General features: G+C 53.8%; 1 protein-coding gene across 1 annotated transcript in view; it reads right to left on the reverse strand.

The window, feature by feature from the left end:
* Nucleotides 1-1,421: 1,421 nt before the first annotated feature.
* The window catches only part of LOC111141222 (N-deacetylase and N-sulfotransferase 1), a 54,620-nt gene continuing 33,925 nt past the window's right edge, over nucleotides 1,422-22,116 (reverse strand). The window contains exons 3-15 of the mRNA XM_022493634.1: nucleotides 20,513-21,007; nucleotides 17,621-17,708; nucleotides 16,471-16,625; nucleotides 15,606-15,791; nucleotides 13,883-14,011; nucleotides 12,898-13,080; nucleotides 11,839-11,935; nucleotides 10,491-10,614; nucleotides 8,301-8,475; nucleotides 6,007-6,177; nucleotides 5,235-5,344; nucleotides 3,393-3,495; nucleotides 1,422-2,616 (exon numbers count right to left, since the gene is read on the reverse strand). Of these exons, the coding sequence (XP_022349342.1) occupies nucleotides 2,497-2,616; nucleotides 3,393-3,495; nucleotides 5,235-5,344; nucleotides 6,007-6,177; nucleotides 8,301-8,475; nucleotides 10,491-10,614; nucleotides 11,839-11,935; nucleotides 12,898-13,080; nucleotides 13,883-14,011; nucleotides 15,606-15,791; nucleotides 16,471-16,625; nucleotides 17,621-17,708; nucleotides 20,513-21,007 (2,136 nt within the window). The 3' untranslated portion in view covers nucleotides 1,422-2,496. The remainder of the gene's footprint in view (nucleotides 2,617-3,392; nucleotides 3,496-5,234; nucleotides 5,345-6,006; nucleotides 6,178-8,300; nucleotides 8,476-10,490; nucleotides 10,615-11,838; nucleotides 11,936-12,897; nucleotides 13,081-13,882; nucleotides 14,012-15,605; nucleotides 15,792-16,470; nucleotides 16,626-17,620; nucleotides 17,709-20,512; nucleotides 21,008-22,116) is intronic.

Genomic DNA, 22,116 nt, shown 5'->3' on the forward strand with positions numbered 1-22,116 from the left:
TCAGCAGTGGGAGCTGTAAAGGTCTAGCACAGGCCACGGAGCCCAAGCCCCTTGCCGCAAGGTGGGAGAGGAGGCCTGGGGTCCGCACTGTGGAAGATGCTGCACCCTTCTGCGAGGGTCAGGTTCCACGGCACTGGCAAGTCTTCACAAGCATACAAGCAGGCGTGCCACCCTGTCCCCAGACACTGTTCCTCATCCCCTGCGGGCTTGACACTGGGTTCCCAGCCTCGAAGGCCCCAATGAGAAGCATGGTGGGAAGGCTTCTCTCGGAAGACAGTGAACCCACACACAGCTGTCCCGCTGAGTATCCCCCTTTCTTCTCTACTGCAGGCGAAGAACTTGAGAAAAGGGCTTGGGTTCAGAGGTCAGACAGACCCGCCCCCCCCCACCCCCACAGACCGGGGGAGGACCTCTCAGGGAGAGCAAGGCAGGACTGCATGTGCAGACCAGGAACGGAGAAGGCTCAAAGGCACCCTGGCTGGGAAGGAGTGGTTTGTCCCCTATCCTGGATGACCACGGGTGTGACTGAGGGAGGGACAGGAAGCTGGCACAGAGTAGGGTCCCCAGGATGGGCTCAGAGGCAGTGTGGCATTGAAAGAAGAGCACTGAACCCAGAATCAGGAGCCTCAGATTTAATTCTCCACCCTGCTCTCACCCAGTTCTGAGACGTCGGCCAAGGAGGCCGCCTCGCCTTTCTGTTTCCATACCCGTCAAAGGACCCTTCCAGCCCCAAGATGCTAGAGTCTTCCTAACAGGACAAGGCTCTCCAGAAAGGGTTTTCTGGATGTTGGCTGGAAGCTGACTGGCAGTGGGAGGGGCCAGGGAGAGGCACCCAGCCTTAGTCACTTCACATTGTTAAAGAAGGGGGTGGGAGCAGACCCTAACCGGAAAACAGCCCCGAGATCCCGTGGTCCACAGGGGGCCTGGAGACAGTTCTGTGGGTCCTGGCGGGCAGCCCAGCTCCCAGGGCGGCTCCCAACCTAGCACCATGTGACAAGGAGGGGACAGGCCGGCCTTCAGCCCCCTGGCCTCCCACCCCAGCCCTGCTGTCTCCTTTGGCCAAAATTCCTCCAGGGTCACTGAGCTTCATGAGGCCAGCTGTCCTGGAGAGAGCGGGTCTTCCCTGGGTGCCTCACCACCTCTGTTCAGCTGCAGTAGCCCCAGGGTAGCAGCGACACTTGGGAAGGGAACAGACACCTCTCCAAGAGGCACCTCCACAGTGTCTCCCCAAGGCCCAGACACACGAGGACACGCCCTCCCCTCCCTTCCATCTCATTCTTTAGCACTGAGAATAGGACACTGGGGCTTGCCACCATTTTGTATGACTGAATTAAAAACAAACCCAACCAAAAAAAATATAATATATATATATACACATTATATATATATATATATATATATATATATATATAAAAACACAGTGCGACCCCAGCACCCAGGGTATAAACTCTGGCACCAAGAAAAAACAAAACCAAAAACAAAAAACAAAATATTAAAATACTTTAGCTTCTTAGTATTTGGGGGTGCGGGTTAAGGGGGTCTCTAGGAGCCCTTGGCCGCAGGTAGCTGGGACAAAGCCATGGATAGCAGTCTCACCCACGCTGCCCACGGTCTGCCCAGGGGCCAAGGTTGGGGGTGGGCATGGGGACAACATATGTACATTGGGACATGTATACTGGCAGACTCCTGAACCGCCTCAGTCTTTTACCACAGGAAATACCACACGTCATATCCCAGGATGAGGAACAGGGTAGGGAGGCCTGGGTCTCTGGGTCCTCATGGCATGGCAGTGCCCCGGGGTCCCGAAGGAGGCCCTGAGGACTGGGTGGATACTATAGGAATCAGCAGTTCTTTCCCCAGAAGGGAAAGTGAGATGTGAAGGTATTAACCGGAATGGGTGTAGAGATGCAGAGTTCTCTTGAAGGCCCCCCACCACATCCAGCCCAGTGACTTTGGGCACCCAGCTGGCCCCTCTGAAGTGCCTGGCTCAAAACAGTCAGGGAGGCATCCAGTCTCTCTCCCTAGTTTGGCAAAAGGCCCAGCTGGGCTCCTCTCCCTGTTGTCTCGAGGACAGGGCAAACACGGCAGCTAATACTGAGGGGAGACCCCGCCGGCGCAGGGAGTGACGGGATAAAGGGGAGGGCATGGTTGGTAGGACACAGTGAGGGACAGAAAAGGGAGTCTCACGGACTCCCTCTCACCAGGAAGTGGCCTTCCACCAACGGGGAGTGGCCTCCCCACGGAGGGCTGTGCACGGAACGGACCTCTGGTGGCGAGGGAGGTCCCGGAGGCCACAGACCCAGCGCTGGATGCTCCGAGGCGCTTGTGGACCCGCCTGGGCTCTTCTCCTGGCCCTGCCTGGGCCTCAGCTGAGTATTGCTTGGAAGTACCCGGCCAGCCCAGGCCCAGCTCCCCACTCTGCGGGTCAGTCTGGCTCAGCATGCGGCAGGCCGTCCAGGCCGTCACAAACGTTCAGTCTGGCTGTGGTGGCCGCGGCTACCTGGTGTTCTGGAGGTCCTCCCGCAGCCAGGTGGGCAGCGTCTGGCCCATCTTGTACAGCAGCTTGGAGAGCTCGATGTTGTGGTCCCGATAATAGTCCTTCAGGAAGGCGCGGGACTGGAACAGGAGGAAGAGTTCAGATCTCAGGGAAGTGCTGATTCTAGAGGGACCTCTCCCCTCTGTAAATCTACCACGGTCAGCGTCAACCCACACACCTATCATCTATTCACCACCATCCTCAAAATGGCAGCCTCCGAAATAAAGCTAGATGGCAGGACACCAAAACATAGTCCACAAGGTCAAAATTCTTGTGATTGGGAGAAAAGAAGGAATTAGTTAAAATCAGGACTGAAAGGCAGGGTGTATGACCTTTGACCTACGTCCTTCGGCCATGCCATTCTCTCCCGCAAGAAGGCTTATCCCCCCATCCATCCATACCTCGGGCCAAACATTGTCCGGCTGCAGGCCCAGCTCCGAGCCCCTCCCCCTCTGGTTCCCCTCCCAGCCTCAAGTGCCATCTCTGGTTGGAAATCCGCTAGCACTCGAGTTCAGCTCTCTTACTGCAGGAAGCACATCCTGCCTTATATTCTTCCTGGTGTGTGCGACTTATTTCCACCCCCACCCCCCCACCCAGTGAAGGCAAAGACACGTCTGATCCATCCTCAAAGCCCACAGCATTCAGCCTTAGGCAGAAGGTCATAAATAGTTACTAGACTAAATCTTTTCTAACCCACCATGTCCCAGCTTCCGTTCCCTCCTTGTAAGACCATCATCCAAGAGAGGCCAAGGCCGTTAAGGTACTCAGTGCAGGGTCAAGAGGAGAGAGGATCCCCGCCGCTCAGGGACACCCCTGCCCCGGGGATCCAGCTGCCACAGGTGGTGTGTGCACTTACATCCAGGTCCATCTCTGGGTATTTCCGGCCCTTGCTTTTGCCCAGACACTTGGTTTTTCCTCCTTCGAGCAGCTGGCACCAAAACCCTTTCTTTGGATCAAACCTGTGGAGGTGGGGAAAGCCTATGGATGGGAGCCAGCCCAGCCCATCCCCTTCCCACCTTAAGGCCAAGTTCACAGGCCCCAGGAGTGGCAGAGCCTGGACCACAACCCACTCCCCTAAGCACACTCTGGAACCCACAGATAGATAGATGTGTGGGGGCTGGGGTTTGCTTCTGCTGGCCCTGGGCTACACTAAACACACCTGCCCCCTTCTTCCCAGCAGAAAGCAGCTCACGTGCTGAGTTGCTCTCATCCTGGTGGGGCAGCCCGAGTCCCTCCAGCAAGCAACCCGGAAGAAGAACATCTGCCACCCATCCTTCGGGATTCGAGGAAAGCTTCCCCGAGCGCTCTCCTACTCGGGGCCGAGCACCTTTTTCCACCCAAGAACCCAATAGGGAAGCAAAAGCTTAGTGGTGTTGTTGTGGGTGTGTGTTCTAATAAACTGTCGGTTTTTCAAGAAATGCAATGTCTGCACTAGTACTTAAGCACATCCATCACTGGGAAGTTCTGGCTTTTAGAGTAAACTTCAGAAATGACAGAGCCAGACTGCCTTCAGGATGCAAAGTCATGCTGGGCCTTCAAAGGTTTTTTTTTGAAGGGAGGGAGGAGATGAGATCTGAAGCTGCCAAGGGGAGGGGAGGCACACTGGCATCAGAACTCAGCCCTAGATCAGGGCTGAATGCTTCTGGCATGAGGACAGCCGGAAAGCAGAATTTGCATTTGGCAGGTGTAGGAGACAGGGAATTCTGATTGGGTCACAGGGCAGGCATAAAGGAGGAAGATGAGGATGATGAAGACTTAAATGATCTCTGAGCATCAGTACATGCCAGGCACGGAGCTAAGAGCTCCACATGCATACCTCATGCAATACAGGGGCCCTCGGGAAGCAGGAGTCATCACCTTTATCTCCAATGTACAGATGAGGAAAGTGAGGCTTGAAGGTGCTAAGACACTTGTCCAAGGTCACACAGCTAAAGACATAATGGGTCTCCTAACCCAGGCATCTCTGATGCCAACAGCCCCACACCTTAGCTGCTGCTCCTGTCTGCCTTGAGGTAAAGGATTGCTTCTCTTCTTTCCCTTCTACCTCTAAGACAGTGAAAAGGGGACATTCTTGCTGCATGATTTTCCCAAGAAGGTAACCACGGAAGGTGATTTTATTCCTCCCTCTCTTGAGACCACCTCCTCACCCCATAGAGCTGTGTGAGTCACTTGTCTGTACCATGGTTAACACATTACTCCCTAGCCCTGAGCTCCTGCCTCACAGGCTGGCCTCTACCCATCTTGGGAGGGCATTCTCAGTGCACCTGTACCAGGTTCTGTGTGAGTGCGATTATAATCCATCGACAATTATCTGTAGCTTCCTTTTCCTATAACTATATTTAAATCATGACCTAATGCTAAGAAGCCCTTGTGGGAACTAGGGCTGCCTAATGTTAGTCTAAGTTAGTTTAATAAAAGATTCTGGAAATGTTCAGCACAGACTGAAAAGAAAACCCCAGGGGTGGGACTGACCAGAGTGGAACATATTTACCACCTCCCTTTTTTAATTGAGTTGATACCTTTATTAATATGACCCAAATCATATTAATATTAGCTTTTCCACTAAATAGCCATTGGGAATATGCACACTTTCTAACTCTAATTTATCTGTGTCTCCTCCATAATTATTCAGGCCTTTCGTTTTTGGGTCCAGGTGCCTGCTCAGAAAATCACCCCATTGAAAAGCCAAGACACTCACGCCAAGGTTTTGTGGTAGTCAATAGTGTTGGTCACCCCAAGGAACTTTTGCACTGTGTCCATCACTTTGGCAGGTTCTGTTCGCAGCAGTTTGCCATCCAAGACCAGAATCTGGAGAAAAGAGAGAAGAGACATGGATGATCTGAACCTGTATTTACTACAAGGGCAAACAGGTTCCCGGTCTTCTGTCAACAGCCATGGTTACAAACTGGGGACTCTTCACTCCATAGTCTCTGCCTCCTTTCCTACTCCTGCATGGCAGGTGTCCCTACACCTCAGGCTTCTGCAGTCCAACTCCCTGCTCTCTGCCGGCTTCCCTCTCCTAGAGAGGAAGCTATTACTCCACTCCTGCCTGCCCATCACAACCCTACCATATCCCTCTCTGCCTCTCTCTAAGCCTCTGGCCCAATGTCACTCTCCCACCTCAACCTTCCAAGAGGTTCCCTAAAATGCCTCATGCGATCTGGCCCTGCTTACCTCTCCGCTCAGGCTCTCCACATCACCACACCCCTCCCAGGAAGGCAGCCTACCCTAGGGCTTTTGGGGTCCCCTCAGGGACACAGAGCCTGGTGACAGGACATGGGCTCAGGGAATTTTCACACATTAGCCTTGGGATGAACAAGAACGAAACTTTCAAAGACCCCAAAGATCTAGCTCGCCAATGAGGACATTTCGGTCCCCGTGACTGACAAAAGAGATTTGAGGCTCTCTGCCAGCTGCCACAAGCCAGAACTATTGAGTGCCCCCCCCAAGGGCCAGGGATAAGCAGCTACCTGGTTGGCATGAAAGGCGCTGAGCCAGCGCTCAATGTGGGTGGCGTACCAGCCGGGGACCAGGCAGCGGCTCTGGAGGGCCCGCAGCTTCAAGGACGCATCAGGCCCAGCCGTGATCACTTCGTGGAAGGTGTACTTCAGGGCCACTGGGTCATCATGGGCTCGCTGGTGCTGCAGGTAAGGGAAGAGGGTCAGTGTGTCACACAGGGGCACAAAACAAGAGGCTCTCTTTGGCAGCCACGAAGGGGCCCAAAGACCCTGCCCGGAACCAGCAGCCTTGGGTTCAAGTTCAAGTTCAAGTCCCGGATCTGCCTCTCACTACACTTTGACTTGGGGGAGTCATGACCTCTCAGAGCCCTAGTTTTTCCACCTTTGCAAGACAGGAGTCGAACTAGATCAGAGTTTCCACATGTTGACTGTCTTCCCATCACCTCTCTGATGTCTCCCATCTCCACAAGCCACCTGTGTGTGCCGAGGTCCACACACTTTGATTCACACTGACTCATCTTTCTTATTCACATAAAACTATTTCTTTTTTTTTTTTAAGATTTTTTTAATTTATTTATTTGTCAGAGAGAGAGAGAGAGGTAGAGAGAGCGAGCACAGGCAGACAGAATGGCAGGCAGAGGCAGAGGGAGAAGCAGGCTCCCTGCTGAGCAAGGAGCCCGATGTGGGACTCGATCCCAGGACGCTGGGATCATGACCTGAGCCGAAGGCAGCTGCTTAACCAACTGAGCCACCCAGGCGTCCCCACATAAAACTATTTCAAAATAAAACTCACTACTGCCTCCATAAATAGAAGACCAGACTCAGCTGTCACATAAAGAAGGTGATCATTCATACATACAATAAAAATAAAGGAATGTTCCCAAATGCCAGCCAGATACAAATAAATGTCTGCTACAGGTCCTGAGCCCAAAGCTTGCACTCTTTTTGTTGAAAACAGAGCTTAGCAACGTTAGAAAGGACTTAAGAACCATTTATACTAAACTGAGAATTTGTCCTCTGTAGAAATTAGAAGGTGTTATTATGGACTGAATGTATGTGTCCCCTCCCCAAAATTCCTACGTTGAAGCCCTAACCCACAGTATGATGGTTTTGGGATATGGAGCCTTGGGGAGATACCTGGGGGAGAGATGAGGTCATGAGGGTGGGGCCACCATGATGAGGTTAGTGCCCTTGTAAGAAGTGACACCAGAGGGAGTGGTGCTCCCGCTCTTGCTCTCGCTCTCTCCCTCTCTGCCTTGTGAGGACACAGTGGGAAGGCAACTGTTTAAAGCCAGGAAGAGTGATCTCATCTGGAACCAAATCTGCCGGCATCTTCATCCTGTCCTTGGAGACTCCAGCACCATAAGAAATAAACTCCTGTTATTTAAGCCTGAGTCCATGATACTGTAATTATGGCTGCTCGAACAGATTAAGACGGGATAGGAAAGGAATCAGAAAATGCCATGTTTGAGCCACCTGATAATGCCATGGGCTGGTTCCATCCAGAGACCAGGAGCCTGCCCTCCAGGGGTCATACTGTTAGGCCTCCCCACTGCACCGAGGCTCACACATCCCTCAGAGTGGGCAGTCTGTGGGGAGCAGAGAGCAAGTAGGATCTGTACCTGGCCCGCCACCAGGATGGCAGATGCAGTGAGGCCCCAGAGAGGAAGGGACAGGCTCAGAGGGCTGCAGGGAGCTGCTGAAAGTGGCCAGGCCCGAGGAGGCCTTCCTGGACCAGCGGGTGGACGAGCTACTCACCCCCCCCACATCCTGGCCCTGGACCAGAATCCCAGGAAGACCGGCAGGCAGGGGAGGAAACCTCACAAAAGGCCTGATCCTAGGCTTTCCTGTAAGCCTAGTGGAATGGGTGCTCAGAAGAAATTAAGTCAGGTCACTGAAGTTAAAGAAAGTTCTAGTTCTTACATTATTGAGTGGGGATGAGGAGTCATTACCTTCTCTAGCTCAGACAACAGTCAGGTAACTTCGTTACCTAATCAGGTGTCAGCATCCCCTACTATGAACGCGGAGACCTAAGCCTTATCCCTCTCTGAATCACCACCCCCACCCCACCTCGTGCCTAGCGAGGAGGCCAGTTAGTAAGATCACTGTTCACCCACTCTCACTTTCATCCAAGTGGAACCAGCCTCCACCCCTTGTTGGTGTCAGAATCAGAGGCAGGACCCCAGTGAAGCTAGCAGGGTGGGCAGGTGGGCTCAGTAAGTATCTGTTGAATGAATGTATGAGTAGCTGAGTGGTGGACAGAGCCCCATGCCCCTACCCAGGGCTCCACCCCAGCCCCAGCTCACCTGGTACCAGGAATAGGCCCGGTCCGCTGGGTTGATGAGGATGGTCAGGACCTTGGCCTTGGGTAGCAGAGCAGCTGCCCGCCGGGGCGCCACTTCCGAATCGAAGTAGTTGGCGCTCTTCTCAAAGTAAAAGTCAGAGGTGGTGTTGGAGGGGATGGGGAAGAACTCCATGTACCTGCAGGAAGCCCAGAGGGAAGAGCTCACAGGCAAGACTCGTGAGAAGGGGGCCGGAGGAATGCGGCGGGAGAGGTCGCTGGGGGTCAGAGCTCAGAAAGCCAGCAGGCACGCTGACCCCAATGACCCGCTCCTGTTAGGGATTCTAGATGGTCGGCCACTGGGCAGTCCCCCTTTGTGGAATCCATTCCTTTTCGGGGGACCTTGGAGTCAGGAGGATAGGAAGACTTATGGAAGTGATATGGGTTGTAAGGCATAGGATGGTGCGTGGTGTGTTTGAATCTTGAATGAGGTATTCCTAGTTAAAAAGACAGGGCCTTAACCCACTGCTCTACGGGGGAAACTGGGACACCTCTGACCCCAGGAAGAGCCTGAATGGACCCAAGAGATGCCCCCTTCGGCTCTGCCCCATCCCGAGTACAGGGTTTCTTTACTGGCCTAGAATATCACTTTCTAGAACACCCCTCCCTGGCCTCACGTAGGTCAGTCTGACAGCCTTCCAGAGGAACCTTCCATATCCTAGCCCAAGGGATGCCCATTCCAGCCCTTTGGGACCAGCTCTGCAGGACCCCTCAGGAAGCTAAATGAACACTCCAGAGCCTCCCAGGGGCACCTACTCAAACAGAATAGAGGGACAACTTCAGGGCTTCATGGGAACCAAAGCCCAAAGGCCCACGTTAGGTAAGGGTGTAGGATCCCTACTGGATCCTGGGAGACAGGGTTACTCCAAGGAGGTCCCAGAAACCCCTTTGTCAGAACTGCCCTGGGGCTTCTAAGGCTCCTCACCCCGCCCTATACCTACCTACAAAACCAAAATCTTGGGAATGGGTCTGAGGAACTGCTAGCTCTCTCCTATTTCTGAATTTTATTTATTTTTCAAATTCTAATTACAACATACAGCGTTGTTAGTTTCAATTTCTGAATTTTCTTTATGAAATAGCATCTGTACACCCACAGTCCATTGTCTGTAACACTGAAATTGAGAAAGCTCTGAAAACAGAAGCGTTTTCCCTCAAGTTTAGAGCAAAGCCATTTGGCAGCAAAACCGGACCTATTAATCTTAGTGTAAATAGTCACAGTCTTTGCTAGAAACGTGTTCATGCGTGTATGTGCTGCTGGGGTGCTTGCTGATGGGGCGCTGCCCCAGGCCCTGCTGAGGTTAAATGTACGGTGTTGTACCATGTCATCTCCCTAAAACCTGACAGAGGGCGACATTCAGGGACCCCAGAGATAGTCCACATGTTAGAGACAGAGACAGGTAGGCAGCTAGGCAGGCAGACAATAGACAAAAGAGAAAGAGAAAAAATACAGAAACCAACAGAAGAAGGGCCATAATCTCTCCACCCAGGCAAACCACTGACACGAAAATAATAAGAGTAATAGACGGATAGGGTAAGAAAAAGCAAACAGTCGCGAAAGATGCAAACTGAAATGACTGGAGCGTAAAACTATCCCCACGTGCCCCACCCCCACCTCCTACCACCATAACCTCTGATGACAGGTTCTGGAAAGAAGCTATGATTGCTACCACCTCCCACCTCCCCAGGTAACTCCCCACAGGCCGGCAAGCCGCCTCTGAAGGGCTCACAAGAACACCACCTGCTCCATGGTGAGGCAAGCAAAGTTCGGCCAGCAATTAGTGTCAGAACATTTGGATTTTAGCCCTTTTGCCCTGTCCCCAGCTCTTGGGACCTTGGGCAAGTCACTGTCCTCCACTGGGATTCAGGTTGTTTTCCTGTAAGCAAGGGAGGTAGGTGCTGGCTCCCACCTCCAGCAGCCTCTGACCCCAGACAGTGACAGAAAGGGGCAAAGGGCTTCCTCATCAAATGTCCCGCCCATGACAAGGCTCCAACATCATGACTCAAGGGTCACTGAGCTTTGTCCCTGTTTACAGGAACTTCAGCTGTGTGTGAGCAAGGGCCAGCTGCTTCCTGCCATGAGCACGGCAGACCTCCTCCGGGGCAGACTCCATGCCAGCAAGCTCCCATCCAGCTCTGGACGGACAGGGCCACTCACCAGTCGATGCCTTTGTGATAGTTGTGGCCGTTAAAAAACTGGATCTCCTCAAAGGTCTCTGAGCTGGGGTAGTTGCTGCTGAGGTCCGGGTGCATGCCCAGAAATAGGTAGAGGGCCGTGGTGCCTGCAGGGATGGAAGATAGCTGAGACCAGGGCTCAGCCCCGCACAAACATGGAGTTGGGATCATGGATTCTGACTCCAGCTCTCCATGACTCATGGGGAGATCCTGGGAAAGTCCCTTGCCTTCTCTGGGGCTTAGTTTCTACACCTGTGCAATCCAAATTAACTTCACGAAAGCCAGGACAGCAAATACAGGGCATGCATATGGGAACCGCAACTCCTGCATCCACTGTAGACATCATTAATCCATCACGGCATCCTAAACACTAACCAAGAACTTGGCCTCAGAATCCTTCCAACCCTTCTACTCCAGGAGGCATGCCATCATTGGGTTGTCTCATAATCCCAGAACTAGAAGATTTCCAGGTCTAGGCCTCTGTCCTCTGACACGTGGGAGGAGCTCAGAGAAAAGGGAGCTCTAGACCCTGCAGTCTGTTGACGGGAAATTCATGAAGGGCTAAGAGATCTGGCTCAAATGTCTTCTTCTGGGAGCCCTTCCCTCATTCACACTGTCTGTCCTACTCGACAGTACAGGACCTACCCCTTCCTTCAGAGAGTTCATTCCTTTCCTATGCGTGAGTCTATGATCTGTAGGCTATAATAAGACATCTTGGAGGAGAAGGAAACTCTAGAGTTTAGTTTCTTTAAGAATATAAGCTTGGGGGGGTCAGAGAGATAAGGGTTCAAGACCTAGATCTGTCATTGCCTAACTGAGTGTGTCAGGGGAGGTCACTTCACTTCTCTGAGCCTCAAGTTATTTTATCTGTAAAATGGGCATACCATTTGGGCTTTACAGTATGTGTAGATGCCAAACACTTAGCAAGCATATCACTGCTCCTCCCCCTTGTACCTCTGGCAGACATGACTAATCGATTGCCGTCCTCTTTGCCCTGAACCAGTTTTGCCTGGCACTGCTCAAACGTGTGGAACAGCTGATCTGGGCTTCTCTGCCTAGACTCAGAGACGCCCAGGAAGAGAGCTCCCTGAGGCTGCAGTTCAGGGCTGATAAGCAAATTCTACGCCCGTCCTCCACCCTCTCCCCACTTCCATACTGACAGGCAGTTCACGTTCATCCCAACAATTCATATTCATCCCAACTTCATTCTCAGTTCCTGGGAAAGAGGGGGGCAGATTGTCGGGGACTGGAACCAGGGCAAGGTGGTCCCGGAATTCTGTGGCTGAGACAGCAGGTGGCAAGGGACCCTGGCCAAGAACAGAGAGACCTGCCTGTTTTCTGGGGGCCAATGATGAGGAGCTTTGGGAAGCGGTCACATGTCTTCTCCTTGGACCAGATGTCTTTGTGACGTTTGTCCTCACAGGGATCCTAAAACAACAATGGAAGGAATGTGAGGGGGAGGCCCAAACCCAATGAATGGACTCTCACTGCACACAGATATGTGGCTCTTACAGCGCTGGCAGGTAGGGTAACTATGTGTGTCCTTGTCACATCCCACCTCAGGACACTGAACTGCTCGCAGGCAGGGACCACTTCCAGTTAGTCCTAGCAAAACACTCAGCCCAGTGCTTGGCACGCAACAGCAGCTCACAGGCATCTGCTGAGTTTAACTGGGTGAGCTGCGTCTGAACCAGGGGTCAGCAAACTTCTTCTGCAGAGGTTAGTAAATCTTGGGTAAGTGTTTAGGAACTCTTTTAGGCTCGAGTACTACCTGGTCTCTGTCCCAACTACTCAATTCCGTTGTTGTAGCATGAAAGCAGCCCTATACAGTACGTCTGAGAATGAGTGTGGATGGGTTTCAATAAAACTTCACTTACAAACACAGACTACAGGCCCTCTCTGGCCCATGAGCCCTGGCCTGCAGACCCCTGGTCTGAGCTATGAGACGGCTTCCATTCCAGCTTAGCTTCTCTTTCCAGATTTTGACAGTCCCCAGGGCAGAGCCCCCCCCAAACCCTCCCATCAGTCCCCTTTCCCGTGGTACAGAGCCTTCTAGCATGCGAAGGGACATAAAGGACTGAGTCTAACCAGGCCAGGCAGATGCTTTGATCTGCCCTTGATCTACACTCTGCTCCTTTACAGCCTTATTATGGTTTTTCAGAAGGTGTGTGTGAGTGTGCACACATGCATGTCTGTGGGGGTGTGTGTACATACCTGTGTGTGAGAACATGCGAGTGTGCCCGTGTAAGAGCGCACCTGAGTTTGCACTCAAGAGTGACTGAGAGTGTGGGGCCAAGCCCATGCCTGGTGTGTATGCCTGGCAGTGGTGGGCATTCCATCTCTGCGACAAGACACCCAGGCCGCCCCCCCACACCCACACACCCACCCACCTGCCAGAGCGGGTCCTTCTCCTCGGAGAAAATCTGAAAGTACTTCTGTGCCAGCTGCACGGGGGGCAGCGTCTGCAGCCGCAGGTTGGTCCAGGAGTGCAGAAAGCGCACCAGGTGCTTGAAGGTGTACAGGCCCAGGCGGTCGTTCCCATAATTGGACAGGTGTGTCATGAAGATGCTGATCTGCTCCAGGGGAGGGCGGGCAGGGCCGGTCAGCATCTGAGCCCCCTCCACCCCACTTTTGACTCTTCTGGTCAGGCCACAGCTTGCAGAAGTCACTCTATGACCATTCCGAGGCTCCCTGGGGCCGTTAGCAGACTCGCTGAGTGACCTTGGCTTAGGCACAGCCAGGTGAACCCAGGTCTGGCTGACTGACCGCCAACTAGCACAACCCTGAAATGGGAAGCTGACCTACTGTGCAGTCATACACGTGTTCTGTAGTTTTTTCAGTGGAGTGTTCACAGAAGACAAGGAGGGCTCAGTTATCCCATAAAGCTGAGTAACACCACTGCTTAGTATCTACTTAATGGTATTAAAGCACGGATGATTATTTCCATTTTACAGATAAGGAAAGAGAGGGCCAGAAAGCTCAGATGAATAGTTTAAAATATATGTACTTCAAAATAAATGTATATATACAGATACAGTTTATGGATTAATGACTTACTATTTTTGTTAGTACCTAACATCCATACATTTATACACACACGCAAAGACTGGAAAAAGAACACAGACAAAAACGCTCACATTACTGCACTGAAGTACAAGATTCTGGAAGGAAAAAGGAAAGACAATTCGGATTCTCTTCCCAAGGTCACACAGCAAAGCAGGGCGAGAGCCAGGGGTGTAGGGCAGATTTCCCCACTCCCGGCCCTTGTACCGGCTGCCACCCCCTCCTCCCCAGGCCCAGGAAAGCCAGCCCTGGATGCAGACAGGTTGTCCAGCAGCGGCCCCTCACCCCCAGCCACGGGCTATGAGCACTTACAGGATTGAGGAGCACGGTGAGGAAGAGCTCGCCCCCGTTGATGATCTTGTCCAGCTCGCTGGAGCCACCAGGGTACTCATTGTAGAAGATGGTGTGTGTGAAGAGGCCGCAGGTCTGTCGCGGGAGGACCTGGGGATGGGGCAGAGGAGAGCTCTGACCCACTTATGTGACTACACAGCCCCCACTCTTAGGGTCCTCTCCTCCAGTGACCTTCTGCAGCCTGCAACATTCCCTCAAGTGAGCCCGTGGGCCCTTGCCGTTTTACAAACTTCGCCACTACTCTCTGTTAACAAAATGATCGGGCCCCAAAGTAACAGAGATAGGCAAGTGAGAACGCTTGCCCAGCGAGGGTCCCTGACCTTCTGCAAAGCAGTCCTCCCGGTCACTCTCACAAACCCCTCACAGCATTAGAACCTGCCCAGGGATGCTCCCAGTGACTGGCTGGCTTAACTGTCGATTCTGTCTCCTCTCATAAAACGGCACCCCAAGAGAGCAGAGAACTTGCTTGTCTGGTCACCACCTCCTCCCCAGAGAGAATATGAATGCCTGGTATTGAGGAGATCAGTGGAGGAAGGGAAGGAGAGAGGGGTGGACGGATAGACAGATGGACAGATGGACAGATGAAAGCATAAATCTGGCCTTCCCACACATGCCCCATCTGGACTGTCAACAATTCATCCTTCCAGTGGCTCAGGCCCAAAACCCTGGAGTCATCCTGACTCATCTCTCTCCCCCACACCCTACCTCCAATTTATTAGCAGATCCCATTGGCTCAACCTTCTGATTAAGTCCAGAGTCTGATCACGTCTCAACCCTGCACCCTGATGGAACCACCACTCTCTGATCTTGGAAGACTGAAGTGGCCCCCCCAACTGGTCTCCCTGTTTCCCACTTTGTCCCCTGCGGTCTCTGCAACTCAAGGCAGCCAGAACAAGGGAAACCTTTTTAAAAGTATGAGCCTGATCATAATAACACTGTATGCAAAAACTTCCCATCTCACTAAAAGCTAATGTCCATCCAATGGCCTCATGTAGCCCTACATGATGTGGCTGGCCCATCACCCCTCTAACCTCCTTTCCCCCACCCCAGACTCCCCTCCAGCCATACTGGCCTCCTAGTTGGCCCTCAAATACACCTAGCACAAAGCCTGCCTACCTCAGGGCCTTTGCACTTGTTCTCTCTGCCTTGAAAGCTTTTCCTCATATAGCAACATGGCTCATTCCTAGGAAGGCCCTTCCTGTTCCCCTTATTTAAAATGACTTCTCCTCTTCCCCAGCACTCCCCTTCCCCGCCTGACTCTTCTCCATGGCTCCATCACCAACTGGCCTTACATTACGCATGTCACACATCTGTGAGTGCACTATCTCCTGCCACTAGGACGTCAGGTCCACAAAGGCAGGGACCTTCACTGATTCTGTACAGTTCGGCATCCCCAGTGCCTTGAACATTGCAGAAGCTCATTAAAAGTGTTGAAGTAAGCGAACGAACGAGACAGAGGCCTGTTCCCAATCCTCACCTGAGGCCCCTTTAAAAAGTGTTCAGCTCCCAATGCCCTGTCACGAAAGCTAAAAAGGAGCTCAGGAAAGGGCCAGCCCGGCAGCCGATCCTCCCTGAGATGGAGAACCTTCCTTGGATGTCCAAGGGGACAGCAGAGCCTGGCCTGTGACCCTAACCTGAGCACGCAGGCCATGCTTCCCCAGATGGGTGGCGGGGGCCCACTCACCATGATGCCGTTATGGATAAAGCCGCGGCGGTAGCGGGCCGGCTTCAGGTGGGGGTACTCCTCCGTGCTGGTCACGCGGATGCTCCACACCTGCTTCCAGGCTTCATACAGCTGCACGTGCACGGGGTACACACCCGAGTGGTGGGGGGCCACCGCATAGCCCATGTCTGTGGGGATGCCATGCTCCTGGGGAGAGGAGGTCCAGGCCACGGTGAGCATGGGGCTCCTTCCCCACCGGGTCTCATTTCCCCTTTGTAGCACGGGAGAGAGAAATCAGAGGCTAGAATGGCAGGGCAGTGGGTCCACGCCCTCGTGGTACAGATGGGAAAGCTGAGGCCCAGGGAGGGAAAGGACTGGGCCCCGAGTCTCGGAGTGAGGGACTGACTAAGCTGGGGAACTCTTAACTCTCAGCCCGGTGTTCATGCCCTCCAGCACCCCGGAGTGAGGAGCAAGGACAGGGGCTCTTCCTGCCTGTCGTGCGGCCTCTGACTGGCTGGTGGGCCAGGCTGAGCCCGAAACTGGGCCTCATTCCCTCCTCCCCGAGTACCAGCTCCAGCTTCCCTGAGCCTCCCACTCTGGCCTGAAGACAGAGTTTGGGCTCAGGAAAGAAACTGGCCTGGCTTTAAGCCCTGCGGGCCCTCCTCCCAGCTGCTGGGGGTCCCCGCGCTTTGGTGTTTTAGCTCAAAGGGACAGTATCGATAATGGCCTCTCGGAGTCTCTGCGAGGGTTCAGAGAGACAGGGGCTGCAAAGACCCTGACGAAATGCTGTGTGATGGAGCTGCCGGACAGTGGCGAGAGGCCAGTGGTCGGGACCCCAGCCCCCAGCCCACCCTACCAGCTCCGCCCCGTGGGGAATCTTACTCACGACAGCGAACTTCTTGTTCAGAGCCATCTGCTCCGCCAACACCGACTGGTTGTGGAAAAGGTGCGGCTGCATGTGGCTCCACATGTGGGGGAACCACCAGAACTCCTTCACGTACGACAGCAGCAGGTCGTCCCCGGCATCCTCGGCGTCGGTACCTGCAGCCAGAGTGCCGGCCGCTCAGCCCAGCCTGGCCTCCGGGAGGCTGCGGCCGAGTCCTTCTCCTCTCTGGGCCCTGGGGCCCCATGCGTGCCATCCGCGGTCCCAGCGCTTTCTCCCAGCTCTGGGAGGCCTGCTCTGATCCGCTTCCTGTCTGCCTACTGGGCCATTTGTCATCTGTCTTCTATGTCACAATCTGAGCCACTCTGTATACAGACAGGACGTCTAGTCCTGTCTCATACTATGACTCAAACTACCTCTGAAATGCTGAGGACCGAGAATCCAAAAAATGCGTTCAGAAGACGCAGTATTGCTACGTGGCTCTGGGAGCCTGTTGCTGAATTCCCCCCACCCCCCACCCAGAATTGCAGAGTATTAGGGTTTTTCCTAGAATTGCAGAGAGGCTCTCCGCACGGTGGCCCAAGCGGAAGGGAGTCTGGCCTACAGATGACAGTCTTTCCCTCCTGCTTAGCCCAGAAGGGCAGCATTTGAGGAACTTGGGAGAGCCCGAAAGAAGAGGGAAGGCATGAACCCCGCCACCTGCACCATCAACCTCAACCCTTAAGACTTGACAGTGAAATGGCAGTGGCCGTCTCTGGGGCGGCAACAATGATATGGCACTCTCACTGTCCATGCGATGTATTTCTGCAGTGTTCTTAAAACTCACCCGATTACCTTCTTAAGCAGGCATAGTACAAATAATTTTTAAAGATGGAGGAGAGGGGGAGACAAGAGGGAGAAGATGCCCCCAAAGACAGCACAGGCTGAAGGCAGGGAGGGGTGAGTGAGGGCTTACGTTGTCTTACTGCTGCTCCCCAAATGCCCTTTTCCCCGGGGGCTGTGACTGTCTGTGGGCTGCCGGATCAGGGGGAGGCCACCAGGGTCAAATGTGGCACTAACATGGGCCCATCAGCCCCCCAGGCACAGTTCTCCATGGATCCAGATGCTGAGGGCCCCTGAAGTTGCTCCTGGGTACAGAGCCAGGCCTGCTTACCTGTGTGGAAGAATTTCCCTGAGTAGCCCAGGTTGAAGGTGAAGTTTGGGATGTGCGTGCGTAGTTCATTCTGTGTATCAAACAGGGCCTAGGATAGGCAGAGTAGGAAGAAGAGGGTGAGGTGAAAGCCAGGGGCTCTGTTCTTCCCACTGAGGGCCCAGAAAGATCCTACTATTGTAGGACCAGCTGCAGAGTCTGCAGGGCCCAGCAAAAAATGAAAATGTGGGACCCTTGCTCCAAAATCGTTTCAAATATCAAGGCCAGGGCAGAGCACTAACTTTGTACAGGCCCCTTCTGTGTGCGGGGTTCCCATACCCATGAAGCCAGCCTTGAGCTGCCACCTGCCCCAGGCCTCCAGCCAGAGAAGACCTGTCGCTAGCCCAGCTCTACTATGTGCCCCTGAGAAAGCTTCGTGACTACTCTAGGCCTCTGTTTCCCCAAGTATGAAATGAAGGTAATAATTCCTCTTGGGCTGATTGAATGAGAACCTGCGTGTCAAATTGCCTGACATTTTAGTCAGCAACGTAGAATGGTGGCATGGCTATGTCTTTGGCCATGGCCCCTCTAAGCCTCAGATCCTTGTCCGTCAAACATGGAGGGTCTCTCCCGGTGAGCGCCAAGGCTGATGTCACAGGATCTTGACTTTCTAAAGACAAATGGTGTCCCCAGCCATGCGATGTCCCCAAGCATGGCGCACCCCACGCTGGGCAAGTCAATAAAGGGAGGCTGACACTTGTAGAACATACACACACTTGTACTCTGGAGTCAGGACTCCAAAAGTCCCCACACCACACAAAGCACACAAGGCTGCTAAGACACCTGCGAGAGCGTGCTGTCCGACCGCTCTGCAGACGGACAGTCTTGGGGCCCCCACTAGCATTTCACCAAGGCCAGGCACTACCTGACAGACATGCATGCTCTAGCCGTGTGGCCTTGGGCAAGTTACATCACCTCTCTGAGCCTCAGTGGTCTCTTCTGCGAAATGGGACTTAGGATGATACGCGCCTCACGGGGCAGCTATGAGGATCCGCTGTGGCCATATACAGGAAGGGCTAAGCGCAGAGCCTGGACTGGCCAAGTCCTGCATAAGCAGCTGCTGTCTGTGTGATTTAACCCACACCGCACGCCAGTGCTGTCCAGGTTAACCGGGCGACGCTCATGTCTCTGGAAGAAAGGCTGAGTTGTAGCCTGGGATTAAGGGACGGGGAGAAGGAGGAAACCTCTGCCCCTTCAGACTCACAAGGATGTTTAAGGCAAGTGGGACCCTGGCTGGCTACGCAATCGGCAGTGTGCTTGAAGCTGAGAGTGCAGAAGAGGGTGTCGCTAGTAGTATCCTGGGACAGATACAGCTTCGACCTGCTCTCATCCCTCACTGACAAAGTGGGGGAAATAAGAAGTGAGCAGGGCAGCCTCACGGCTTGTGGGGGACGCCGCGAGCCTGGCAGCCTGGTTTCCCCGTGGGATCAACGCTGAACCAGTCTCAAGGACTCACCTGGACAGCAGCAAACGCTAAGGGTACAGCAGGAGAGAGCAGAAGAGCGCCCTAAGCAGCAAACAGAGCGATCTACTTTGAGAGGTCGGCGACGGCATCGCATGAAGCCTCAGAGCCGGAAAGCTCATCATGCGTCATCCCAACACTTGCTTTCAACAGGACAGCCCTCGAGGACGTGAGCTCCCAGGAGCAGACACAATGTGCAAAGCAGATCAGAGCAACACAGCCCCATCCCATGAGATGGATGCTGGGAGGGCTCCAAGCCTGCCCCTCTGTAAACTAATACCCCCCACCCCTGGTGGGGAAACAGCCTGAAAACTTCCTATCTGCCCCTCTTGGGAGTTCCCCACTGAGGCTCAGACATGGGAAGGGACTTGCCCATGAGTTCCAGTCAATTCAGGGTCCAATGGGTCTTGACTCTTCACACAGTGCCTGCCTCCCAACTCCGTTTGCTGTTCTCCTCCAGAAGTGTAAGGAAGAGTAGAGCGTTCACTCCTGCCCCTCTGCCTTCCTCCCAGGCCCCAGGGCCAACCCCAATCGTGACTTCAGGAGGACAGGGAACACAGTGCCCACAACAGGGCTCACTTGGGAGGAGAGCACTAAGTCTCTTTTGCCCCCTGAACATCAAAGCGAGGTCTGGATTTGGTGCTAATATGTTCTAACGCCTGCTAATCTCCTAAGGGAGGACAGGGTCATCAGGCAGCAGTATCTCTGTAGAATTGAATCCCCTGGCTTTGTTTTCCTTGGATCTGCTGTTGTGCCTGCCCTCTATTTATGGCAACCAGTACTGATTTCTAGCGATACCATTCTCTTTGCAAAGAACTCTGAGTAAAATAGAGACTAGATGAAAGTGCATTTTAAAGCTTGCTTAATGGTCTTCATTTGTAGGCATCTCTTCAGCAGTGATGCGTGTGTGTAAAATTTAGAGGTCTGCAAAATGCTTTTACATACAGTTTAGTTGGGTAAACACTTTTTGAAATAAACACATCCATTCCGCTATTTATACAGACCTCGGTTAGAATATGCCTGTGTATGATTCAAGCTCTAATTCTTGTTTAAAAAGTTTTGTGGGAACTCTAGGACTGACATAAACATTTTTGAGAGTGAAACATCGCATCTGGATTAAAAGGCAGATACATAACCTTGCAGAGCTCCCATCCCTTGGCTTCAACAGTGGAATCTCTCCCACTGCGGATACCTTCCTGAGCTCCACACCCCAAAATTCAAGGCTTCAATATAATTTCCAGTGACACTTTTGTCTAATCGCTAAAGCCGCCTGGCCGAGGAAGGGGGACGCACATAGCACTGGGGAGAGGCAGACCGCGAAGTCACGATGGGGAACCCCAAGGGTCGAAGGTGGCGAGGCCCCGCCCGACCTGTCTGGCAGCCCCCGGCCATACCTTCACGTCCTCCACCTTCATGCGTGTGCCCTCCTTGCCCACAAAGATGTCATCTATGTCCACCAGAATGTAGCGGTCCAGAGGCAGCGAGAGACGCTTGCCCGTGAGGAAGGCCACGGCGTCGACAAAGACGAGCTTGTGCAGCCAGAAGTTGAGGTTGTTGCCAAACAGCACGCGCTGGATGCCGTCGTGGAGGCCCAGGTCCTGGACCACGGTGGCGTGCAGCGCAGCGTGCAGGCCGGCGTCCGCGCCCAGGTGCGGGATGGACTCGGAGGAGCGCGTCTTGGCCAGCAGCACCGGCTCATAGGTGGAGTGGTTGGACTGGAACACGGTCCAGTCCTCGCCGGGCAGCACACCTTTCTCCACCTCGCTGGGCCGCGTCACGTAGAGCAGCGGGGACTTGGGGTTGATGCTGCAGTCCTTCAGGCCCAGGTTGGAGTGCAGGAACAGGGGGAAACCTTTGAGCTGCGCACTCAGCAGGCTGTTCTCGTTGGCCTGTAGCCAGGGAGGAGGGCAGGGAGAGGGCAGCAGAGCCGTCAGATCCAGAAGCCCCCAGGGAACGCACAATCTCAGGTGGGGACTGGTCACAATAGTGTCAACGGTGTTCTCGGACATTCAGGGGGGCCTTATCACATCCCTGGCCCTCTACTAACCTAGCTGCACAGACCCAGCTCTGTCGGTCCCAGCAATATACCAGCAAACATGCACCACGTACTTCCCAAAGCCAGGAACCCAGGTCACGCCACTTGGCATGCAGGGATGCTGTTAATCATCACCGTGACCCCACAACAGAGGCATCACTGTCATTCCCATCTTACAGGTGAGGAAACAAAGGCCCAGAGAGGTTATGTAACTTACCCAAAATCACACAGTGGAAAGTCTAGCAGCTCTGAACCTAGACTCTGCCCCCAGACTGCCTGGCCTCGAGCAAGTTATGTAACCTCTCTGTGCCTCTGTTTCCTCTGCTGTAAAATGTTCCTCACGGGATGCTAGAGGATGATGACTGTTCATCCTGGCGAAGTGCTTGGGTCAGGGCCGGCAGCACCACAGTTGCTCCTTCGGTCCCCATACCAGCCTCAGGACATGGTGCCTGTGTTATCACACTTCATGGGGGCGGAAGCTGCGGCTACCCTCGGCCACATGGGGCCAGGAGGAGCCCCAGTAACCAGCCAGACCATCTGCCCCTGGAGCCCACATGCCCAGCTACCAGGCCCCTCTGCATGGCTCTCCCAACTGGCTCTTGCTACACCGTCCTCTCCTTGGGAGAAATCTTAGGTGGATGCCAATGAGAAGAGATCAGAGAGGAGGCATCTACTGGGGGTGCCCCAGAGCATCCCCAATCCTCCATATGCACCCAGCACCCCCAAGGCCACCACCTTGCAGGAGCCCAGCTCCCTGTGCTTCCCTTCTCCTCCTGGGCCTGGTGCTGCCCAGCTATGTGGGATCTGCAGACAGTACCCACAGCACCCCTTCTCCTCTTCCCTAGACTCACAGTCCCCATCCTTCATACCAACCCCTGCCCCTTCCTAGCCACCTGCTCCAGATATGGTACAACTGGCCTTTGTCCCTGTGCCAGTTCCATTCTGTTTCCTTCACCTGAAAGA

The sequence above is a fragment of the Enhydra lutris genome, unplaced genomic scaffold (genome assembly GCF_002288905.1).
Source record: "Enhydra lutris kenyoni isolate GAN:26980312 unplaced genomic scaffold, ASM228890v2 scaffoldscaffold5, whole genome shotgun sequence".
In the NCBI taxonomy this organism is placed as follows: Eukaryota; Metazoa; Chordata; class Mammalia; order Carnivora; family Mustelidae; genus Enhydra; species Enhydra lutris.